Source organism: Homarus americanus, unplaced genomic scaffold (genome assembly GCF_018991925.1).
Source record: "Homarus americanus isolate GMGI-L3 unplaced genomic scaffold, GMGI_Hamer_2.0 scaffold50961, whole genome shotgun sequence".
Classification (NCBI taxonomy): domain Eukaryota; kingdom Metazoa; phylum Arthropoda; class Malacostraca; order Decapoda; family Nephropidae; genus Homarus; species Homarus americanus.
Window position 1 is genome coordinate 11,353 of NW_024740391.1, and position 11,702 is coordinate 23,054.

The 11,702-nt window shown below is 49.3% G+C and overlaps 1 protein-coding gene across 1 annotated transcript; it reads right to left on the bottom strand.

Annotated features, from left to right (window-relative positions):
* Nucleotides 1-820: 820 nt before the first annotated feature.
* Nucleotides 821-2,574, bottom strand: LOC121875425 (serine/arginine repetitive matrix protein 2-like). Its single transcript, XM_042379983.1, has 3 exons — nt 2,437-2,574; nt 1,585-2,370; nt 821-1,318 (listed from the first exon to the last, which is right to left on the bottom strand). Exons 1-3 carry the CDS (start codon nt 2,572-2,574, stop codon nt 821-823), a joined length of 1,422 nt encoding a protein of 473 aa, XP_042235917.1.
* Nucleotides 2,575-11,702: the final 9,128 nt, after the last annotated feature.

The window sequence follows — 11,702 nt, forward strand, 5'->3', positions numbered from 1 at the left end:
CTGAAAACCTAACACGGCAAAATTTAACCAATAATAATCTAGCTATGGCCTCCAGTCAATCATAAACAGACATTAAGAGCAGCTTCAACCAATCAGGTAACACTATCACAAGGGATATAATCAAACACTTTACCAAAAACCCAACTTCCACCAATGGGAGAAGAGATTTTTACCTACAGAAGACCAAAAATCCCTCAACCAATCAGAGAACTTGTTTGCCCATCAGATAACACGAAGCATTTTTTAATCAATGAAAACGGGAGTAGAGAATTTTCATAATTTAAAGAGGTGGAAAGTTCTCTTACTTGATTAAATACATGACGTCAAACAGTGGAGGACGACCTTGAGGAGAGGACGACCCTTGTGAGGCGAGAAAGACCCTTGTGAGGCGAGGACGACTTTTATGAGGCGAGGACGACCCTTATGAGGCCAGGACGACTTTTATGAGGCGAGGACGACCCTGCGAGGCCAGGACGACCCTGAGAGGCGAGGACGACCCTGAGAGGCGAGGAACGACTGAGGAGAGGACGACCCTGTGAGGCGAGGACGACCCTTGGAGGCCAGGACGACTTTATGAGGCGAGGACGACCTTTATGAGGCAGGACGACCCTGCGAGGCATGGACGACCCATGGAGGCGAGGACGACCCTTGTGAGGAAGATCTTTATGAGGCGAGGACGACCCTGGAGGCTGAGGCGACGACCCTTGAGGCGGGACGACCCTGGGGGCAAGAACGACCCTTGGAAGGCGGGACTGACCCTTGTGAGGCGAGGAAGATCTTTATGAGGCGAGGACGACCCTTGTGAGGCGAGGACGACCCTTTAGAGGCCAGGACGACCCTTGTGAGGCAGGACGACCCTTGTGAGGCGGGACGATCCTTGTGAGGCAGGACGACTGAGGCGGACGACCTTTATGAGGCGGGACGACCCTGAGAACAGGACGACCCTTGAGAGGCGAGGACGACCCTGAGAGGCAAGAACGACCTTGGAAGGCGAGGAGATCTTTATGAGGCGAGGACGGCGAGGCGAGGACGACCTTGTGAGGCGAGGACGACCTTTATGAGGCGAGGACGACCTTTGAGGCGAGGACGACCCTGCGAGGCGGGACGACCCTGACAGGCGGGACGACCCTTGAGGGCGAGGACGACCCTGGAGGCGAGGACGACCTAGAGGCAAGAACGACCCTTGGAAGGCGGGACGACCCTTGTGGGCAGGAAGATCTTTATGAGGCGAGGACGACCCTTGTGAGGCGAGGAAGATCTTTATGAGCAGAGGACGACCCTTGTGAGGCCAGGACGACTTTATGAGGAGAGGACGACCCTGCAGGCGAGGACGACCTGTGAGGCCAGGACGACTTTATGAGGCGAGGACGACCTTGGAGGCAGAGGACGACCCTTGACCCTTGGAAGGCGAGGACGACCCTTGTGAGGCGGAAGATCTTTGAGGCGGACGACCCCTGAGGCGAGGACGACCCTGACAGGCAAGGACGGCCTTGAGAGGCGAGGACGACCCTGAGGGGCAAGAACGACCCTTGGAAGGCGGGACGACCTTGTGAGGGAGGGAAGATCTTATGAGGCGAGGACGACCCTTGTGAGGCGAGGACGACCCTTGTGAGGCGAGGACGACCCTTGTCGGGCGAGGACGACCCTTGTGAGGCGAGGACGACCCTGGAGGCGAGGATGACCCTTGTGAGGCGAGGACTGACCCTTGTGATGAGGCGAGGACGGACGACGACCTTGTGAGGCGAGGACGACCTTTATGGGCGAGGACGACCGCGAGGCGGGACGACCCTTGTGAGGCGAGGAGACTCCTTTATGAGAGACGACCCGACAGGCAAGGACGACCCTTGAGGCGAGGATGAGGAGGCAAGAACGACCCTTGGAGGCGGGACGACCTTGTGAGCGAGGGAAGATCTTTAGAGGCGAGGACGACCCTTGAGGCGAGGAAGATTTATGAGCAGAGGACGAAGGCGGGACGACCCCAGGAGGCGAGGACGACTTTATGAGGCGGGGACGACTTTGAGGCGGACGACCCTGCGAGGCGAGGACGACCCTGAGAGGCAAGGACGACCCGAGGACGACCGGCACGGACCCTTGAGAGGCGAGGACGACCCTGAGAGGCAAGAACGACCCTTGAAGGCGAGGACGACCCTTGTGAGGCGAGGAGATCTTTATGAGGCGAGGACGACCCTTTGTGAGGCGAGGACGACTTGACCCAGGACGACCCTTGGAGGCGACTGACCCTTTTGTAAGGCGAGGACGACCCCGGGACGTGAGGCGAGGAGTGACAGGACGACCCTTGAAGGGAGACGACCCTTGTGAGGCCTTTATGAGGCGAGGACGACCCTTCTTGTGAGGACGATGAAGGACGACCTTGTGAGGCGAGGACGACCTTTATGACGACCTTTATGACTCCTGACAGGCAAGGACGACCCCGACCCTGAGAGGCAAGAACGACCCTTGAAGGCGAGGACGACCCTTGGAGGCAGGAAGATCTTTATTGAGGCCAGGACGACCCTTGAGGCGAGGACGACCCTTGTGAGGCGGGACGACCCTTGTGAGGCGAGGATGACCCATGCGAGGCGAGGACGACCTTTATGAGGTCAAGACGACCCCTGTGAGGCGAGGACGACTTTTATGAGGCCATGACGACCCATGACCCTGATGCGAGGACGACCCTGAGAGGACGGGAGGCCAGGACGACCCTGAGAGGCCAGGACGACCCTGAGAGCGAGGACGACCCTGAGAGGCGGGACGACCCTGGAGAGGCGTGGACGACCCTGACGACCCTGAGGCCAGGACGACCTTGAGAGGCCAGGACGACCTGGGAGGCCAGGACGACCCTGAGAGGCCAGGACGACCCTGAGGAGAGGACGACCCTGAGGACGACCCTGAGAGGCCAGGACGACCCTTGTGAGGCCAGGACCCAGGGACGAGGTGTAGGAGATTTTAAGCGTTAATATAACCACCTAAGTCACAGATACATGTATAACAGGTAAGATTAGGTTAGGGATTAGGTTAGGTTAGGTTAGGTTAGGTTAGGTTACATTAGGTAAGGTAAGGTTACATTAGGTGTGGGTCAACAAGAACAACCTCAGCTGTGAGACGCGAGGTCGTTCATCACTCTTTCTTTGTCTTTTAATTAAATGTCATCTGCAACTGTCTCGTATCTCTCTCTACACCCCACCACACAGCACTTACCTAACCTAACTCCCCCCCACCCTTCACATCAGCCAGAACCCTTTAGAATCACAAGTAGAAAATGTTTACGGGTATTTTTCCGACCCCCGACCACCAGGCCCCGTATTGTGAACACTGCTGGACGTAAAAGGTTGAGTAATGGGTAGTGAAGAATTAATGTGTTATTATACCGACAAACATCTGGGTTTAAGTCGCGGAAATATTTATAGATAGGTAGAGAGAAAGAAATTAGATTCCAGTTAGAATTTCAGGGCAGCAGCAAGGAAAATTACACTGAAGTCCCACATTTCAGAAAGGCAAACTTTGATCGTTTGAAACGGCAGCTGAGAGAAGGGGTATCACGCTTACCTGGAGACCTGACGGTTGAGTATGACCTGATAACGAAATCTCAGGTTGACGAGTTCCACAACAATTTAAATAAGGAGTTACTTAATGCACAAAGGCAGAACATACCATACAAAAAACTCAGATCAAACAACAATGACCATAAATGGATAAATAATTATTTAAAGAATATTATCGAACAAATAAAGGCTATAGGTAGAAAAATAAATCGTGGTGAAGTTTACCTCCGAGATTATTATAAGATAGTGGCCGATAGGGTTAAGACCAAGATAAGACAAGCAAAGAGGAATAATGAACTGAAGGTAGCAAGGGAGGCGAAGTCAAACCCCAAGGGATTCTATCAAATGTATCAAACTAAAGCACGAGTAAAGATTAGACTAATACAGTCAGATACCGACGAGCTAAATGATAACGACGGAGAAATGAGCAATAATCTGAATAAATAGCTTTCAACATTTTTCACCACCGAAAATTTAAACATGATACCCGAGGCACTGACTCTGTACAGAGATAGTGAAGAAAATAAATTAAGCGAGATAGTAGTGACTAGTAACGATGTTAGTAAGCAAATAGACAAACTAAAGCCTAATAAGTCACTAGGTCCCGATGAGATATTTGTCAGAGTATTTAAGGAATGTATGGAAGAGATTAGTATGCCCTCAACAAAGTTGTTTAACATGTCCTTAAAAAAGGGTGTAGTACCAGAATCCTGGAGGATAGCAAATGTGATACCGATTTTCAAGAAGGGAGATAGATCACTATCCTCTAACTACCGTCCAATTAGTCTAACATCAATTGTAGGCTAATAACTGGAAGCAATAATTTCAAACTCTATTCGAAATCACCTGGAGAAGCACAAGTTGATCAATGATTCCCAACATAGCTTCACAAGCGGGCATTCATGTCTAACTAATCTATTAACATTCTTTTCATCTGTTTTCGAATCAATGGACGAGGGGCACAATTATGATGTGGTATATCTCGACCTTAACAAAGCCTTCGACAGAGTCCCCCACGAAAGACTAATAAGAAAAGTGGAGGCTCATGGCATTAAAGGAGATATTTTAAAATGGATTAGGGCGTGATTACAGGGCAGGAAACAGCGAGTGAGCATTAACGGCACTAAATTTCATTGGAGCAACGTCACTAGTGGAGTTCCCCAAGGCTCAGTACTTGGACCATTATTATTTATTATATACATAAATGACATATATATTGGCGTAGACAGCAGCTTAAGTAAATTTGCTGATGACACTAAAATAGGGCGTGTAATTAAATCTGACGAGGACTCCGCAAAACTACAGGAAGATCTAAAAAAAAATTTCGAATGGTTTAAAAAATGGCAGATGAAATTCAATGTAGACAAATGTAAAGTACTCAGTATAGGAGATGTAAACAGGGAAACCAGATACCAGATGAACAACGATGTTATTGAGAAATCCAACTGCGAAAAGGATTTAGGAGTAATGATAAGTAGGAATCTTAAGCCAAGTAAACAATGTATATTTGCTCGAAACACGGCTAATAAAGTACTTGGGTTCATACAAAGGAGTGTTAGTTACAAGACTACAGAGGTCATCCTAAAACTATATCTTGCACTTGTGAGACCTCACTTGGATTGCTCAGTCTAATTCTGGTCACCGTATTACAGAATGGATATAGAATCCTTGGAAAGAATTCAGAGGAGAATGATGTATTCAATCCCGGCATTAGGAACCTTGAGTACAGAGACAGGTTAAAAGCATCTTAATTTGCACTCCTCGAGAGACGTAGATGAGGGCGACCTGATAGAGGTAAAATGAAGTCAGGTCTAAACAAAGGACATACAAAGTTGCACTAAACTATCCAAATCCAGGAGCGAACTCGTAACAATAGTTTTAAATTAGACAAATTTAGATTTAGGCGAGAAATAGGTAAACATTGGTTTGGAAAGAGAAAGTGGATGAGGGAACAAGTTACCAAATATCATCATTAACTCACGCTGGATAGCTTCAAACATAGGTTGGATGGATATATGAGCAATAGGGTTGGGTGTAAATGGGACTGCCCAGTATGAATAAGGCCCACTGCAGTTTCCTCCATTCTTATGTTCTTATGTGTTCTTATGTTGAGAGAGAGAGCTCATGCAGATGGGTTCACACGATTTCCTGAAACATAACAAGATTAGATTCGATTCAACACTTGACAAAGGAATCCGTCAGCCGTGAGAATCGATTCAGGTCAGTTACCATTGTCAGCTCCACCAGGTAAAAGCAAAGTGTCAGAGCAAAAAATGTGTTATAGTACCGTCAGCTGGTATTGAGTATAGTCAGTAGATGTCAGACGTGTTCGGGTTTGTTATAATAGTATCTGTAGGTTAAAAGGTGTCAGCACATGTCATGATAGCGTCAGCAGTTTGTGGCAGGTGATGAAACGCAACGTCAGCAGATGACATAAAAGCAACAGTACACGTCACAGTTGTGTCAGCAGATATCAACTAGGTGATAAAAAGCCCCAGGTGTGTTACTGTCAGCTGTGAAACCTGGACTGTGTCACCACCTAACTCAAAGACTCGGTTCGATGGCTGGAAAAAGAGACCAGAAATATCAGAGGCTATAGACACAACTATGGTATGACCTAGGTAAGGTAAGGTAAGGTAAGGTAAGGTTATATTAGGTAAGGTAAGGTAAGGTAAGGTAAGGTAAGGTAAGGCACACTTGACCTACAACCACAATGATATTTTCGTGACAGGATTTCATTCGCCAGTTTGATCATACCTGACCGCCAGACAGCTCACCTGCCCATTGTGATCCACGCAATTTCGTCTTCCTCCGTGACAGATTCCGCATGTGAGTCGGTCCTTACCTAATCTAGCCTTAACTAACCTAACCTTACCTAACCTAACCTCACCTAACCCAACCTTTACCTAACCTAAACTTTACCCTAACTAACCTTAACCTAACCCTAACCTTAACCCAACCTAACCTTAACCTAATCTGCAACCTAACCTAATCTAACAATAACCCAACCTAATCTAACCTTAACCTAATCTATCCCAACCTAATCTAACCTTAACCTAACTTCAACCTTACCTAACCTAACCTAACCTTAACCTAATCTAACCTTACCTAATCTAACCTTAACCCTAACCTAATCTAACCTTAACCTAACCTAACCTAACCAAACCCAACGCAACCTTCTCCCTTCCTTCTGGTTGTGGGCAGGTGAGCCAACAACCACCACCATCACCAACACTACCACTATCACTCACTACTACCCACAATTACTACCATCATTACCACCGTCACCACTCCAATCACTACCACCATCACCAATACTACCACATTCACCATTACTACGGCCATCACCACTACCACCATCCCACCACCTCATCATCAAACCACACCATCACTCACCACCACCTCACCATCCTCAATCACCACACTTACCATCAATCACCACCCAGCTCACCATCAATCCCCCTCATCAACCACCTCCTCACCACCCACCTCACCATCCACATCAATCACCACCTTCACCATCAATCACCACCCAGCTCACCATCAATCACTACACCTCATCATCAATAACCACACCATCACTCCCACCCACCTCACCATCACATCAATCACCACCAGCTCACCATCAATCACTACACCTCATCATCAATAACACACCATCACTCACCACCCACCTCACCATCACATCAATCACCACCTTCATCAATCACCACCCAGCTCATCATCAATCACCACCCAGCTCACCATCAATCACCACCTCCAGCTCTCCCAAGATACTAAAATATTTTGAACATCGAATCATATTAGTGATATTGCTATATAATGAAGGCATATTGTTGAATATATACCACCTTTATATAGTGACATACTGGGATACAGATACATATATATTTATTTTATTTATATATGTGGATGGATATGTAATTCCTTTATATCCAGTAGTTTTTTCTGTTTTTCCAATAATTTGACCCCCCCCCCCCCCCCTCTCTCTCTCTCTCTCTCAGGTCAGATAAATAATGACCTCATCTACAGAACAAATAAGACAAATGTCGGTAAAACAATTACACCCTTTACCATCAACCACCATCATCAACCAACCAACAACCACCATCATCCACCAACCAACAACCACCATCATCAACCAACCATCAACCACCATCATCAACCAACCAGCAACCACCATCACCAACCAACCATCAACCACCATCACCAACCAACCAACAACCACCATCATCACCTACCAACCAACACACCATCACCAACCAACCAACAACCACCATCACCAACCAACCATCAACCACCATCACCAACCAACCAACAACCACCATCACCAACCAACCATCAACACCACCATCACCAACCAACCAACAACCACCATCACCAACCAACCATCAACCACCATTACCAACCAACCACAACCACCATCACCAACCAACCAACAACCACCATCACCAACCAACCAACAACCATCATCGCCTACCAACCATCAACCACCATCACCAACAACCACCATCACCAACCAACCAACAACCATCATCACCTACCAACCATCAACCACCATCAACCACCTCAAACCAACCAACAACCACCATCACCACCAACCAACAACCACCATCACCAACCAACCATCAACCACCATCAAACCAACCATCAACCACCATCACCAACCAACCAACAACCACCATCACCAACCAACCAACAACCATCATCACCTACCAACCAACCACCACCAACCAAGTAACATCAACCAACCAACCTACAGCCTCAACCAACCACCAGCAGCCATTTCCAACCAATAACCACTAACAAACACCATCAGTAACCAATCACCAGCACTTAATAACAGAGAGAGACAGGCCCAAAAACCAGCTCAAAATATATTGACAATGGAGTGAAAATGTTGCTGGCGGCCCGACTGTCATACAATTTTCTGTCTGTTTTCTCTTTCAGGAGGACAGTAGTAGTAGTAGTAGTAGTAGTAGTAGTAGTAGTAGTAGTAGTAGTAGTAGTATAAAACAGTTGAATAAAAATCACAGTATAGTTTCAGTGTATAAACCCGCTTATAAAAACCTCACGTTAATACCACATCCATATGTCGGGGTCTCAGGGGTGACGTCATCAGAGGTAAAACACCTACACTAACTCAGGTAATAACAATGTAGTAAGACCACCTGAAGATTAGACACCCTTGTTGATTAATCTTGAGGTGAAATATGCTAGGGTTAGGTTAGGTTAGGTTAGGTTAAGATTAACTCGTTGTCTCGATCTTTCCACTCTGTTTCAGCCTCATTCTACTCTCTCTCTCTCTCTCTCTCTCTCTCTCTCTCTTTCTCTCTCTTCATTTCACCCCCCTCTCTCCTTTCAGTTCCCTCTCTCAATCTCTCACACTCCCCTTCTCTCCACCCCCCCTCCTAATTCTCCCCACCCCACTTCCCCCCTCTCTCTCACACCCCCACCCCCACCCCCCTCTCTCTCCACCCCCCACTCACCCCCCTCTCTCACACCCCCACCCCCTCCCCCTCTCTCTCATACACGCCATAATCTCCCCCAAGCCTTACAAAGGATCTCATCAACGCACCTCTGTCCAATTAGTGATGTGTAACCAACCGCGACACCTTAATATATGTGCACCAATTACCACCTGTACTACACCACACCTGTTCTACACCACACCAGTACTAAACCACACCTTACCACCTGTTCTACACCATACCTGTACACCACACCTGGCCACACCACACCTTACCACCTGTACTTACACCACACCTTACTACACCACACCCTACCACCTGTACCACACACCTATTACTACACACACCAGTACTACACCACCATACCACCTGCTACCACACCTGCTACACCACGCACACCACCTGTTCTCACCACACACCTGCTACACCACACCTGTACTACACCACACCTTACCACCTGTTCTACACCACACCTGTTCTACACACACCTGTACTACACCACCTTACCCACCTGTACTACACCACACCTGTACTACACCACACCTTACCACCTGCACACCACACCTGTTCTACACCACACCAACTACACCACACCTTACCACCTGTACTACACCCACACCTGCTACACCACACCTGTACTACACCACACCTTACCACCTGTACACACCACACCCTACTACACCACACCTGTACTACACCACACCTTACCACCCTATACTACCACACAGTGCCTACACCACACCTGTGCCTACACACCACACCCACCACCTGTTCTACACCACTGCTACCCACCACACCTGTACTACACCACACACACCACACTTACCACCTGTTCTACACCACTGTACTACACCACACCTGCTACACCACACCTACCTGTTCTACACCACACCTGTACTACACCACACCTGTACTACACCACTGCCACCTGTACTGCCACACCAGTGCTACACCACCTTACCACCTGTGCTACACCACACCAGTACTACACCACACCTTACCACCTGTGCTACACCACACCTATACTACACCACACCATTTACACCACACCTTACCACCTGTGCTACACCACACCTGCCACACCTTTCTCACACCACACCAGTGCACACCACACCTACCACCTGTTCTACACCCACACCTGTACTACACCACACCACCACCTGTTCTCACACCACACCAGTACTACACCACACCCACCTGTGCTACACCACACCTGTACACCACCCACCACCTGTGCTACACTACACCTGTGCACCACCACACACCATGCCACCTGTGCCACACCACACACCATGCCTCACACCACACACACCCACCACCTACTACACAACACCTGTTTCACCACACACTGCCCACCACCCTGTTCTACACCACACCTGTACTACACCACGCCTGTACGACACTACACCTCACCGCCTGTACTACACCACGACTGTGCTACACCACACCTTACCACCTGTACACCACCTGTACTACACCACCCTACCACCTGTACTACACCACCTGCACACCACGCCTTACCACCTATACTACACAACACCTGTACTACCACACCTCACCTGTTCTACCACCACACCTGTACTACACCACACATGTACGACTACACCTCACCACCTGCTACACCACACCTGTGCTACACCACACCCACCACCTGTGCTACGCCACCTGTGCTACACCACACCTCACCACCTGTACACCACACCTGTGCTACGCCACGCCTGTACACACACCACACACCTGTGCTACACCACCTTACCACCTGTGCTACACCACACCTGTGCTACACCACACACCTGTGCGACCACTCACCCCTCACCACCTGTGCACCACGCCTGTGCTACACCACACCTTGCTCACACCACACCTGCCTACACCACACCTGTCTACACCACACCTGTGCTACCCCACACACCTCACCACCTGTGTACTACACCACACCTGTACACGCACTACACACCTCCTGCCTGTACTACACACACCTGTGCTCCACCACCCACCACCTGTGCTACGCCACCTGTGCTGCACACCACACCCACCACCTGGACTACGCCACACCTGTACTACACCACACCTGTACCACCACCTTACCACCTGCTACACCACACCTGTGCTGCACCACACCACCACCTGTGCTACACCACACCTGTACTGCACCACACCCACCTTTACTACGCCACACCTGTATTACGCCACACCTTACCACCTGTGCTACGCCACACCAGTAACACCACACCTCACCACCTGTCTCACACCACGCCTGTCTACGCACCCTCACCACCTGCAAACTGCACCCACCTCACCACCATGCACTTCACCACACCTGCCACACCCACCTCCCTGTACTACACACCACACCTCACCACCTGTGCTACACCACACCCCTTACCACCTGTTCTACACCACTGTACTACACCACACCTCACCACCTGCACTACACCACACCTCCCACCACCTGCCTCACCACACCTCACCACCTGTACTACACCACACCTCACCACCTGTGCTACACCACACCTGCTATACACACCACCACCTGTACTACACCACACCAGTGCTGCACCACACCTTACCACCTGTGCTGCACCACACCTGTGCTGCACCACACCACCACCTGTGCTACACCACCTAACCCTGCTACACCACACACCTCACCACCTACAACACCGCACCTCCTACCTATGCTACACCG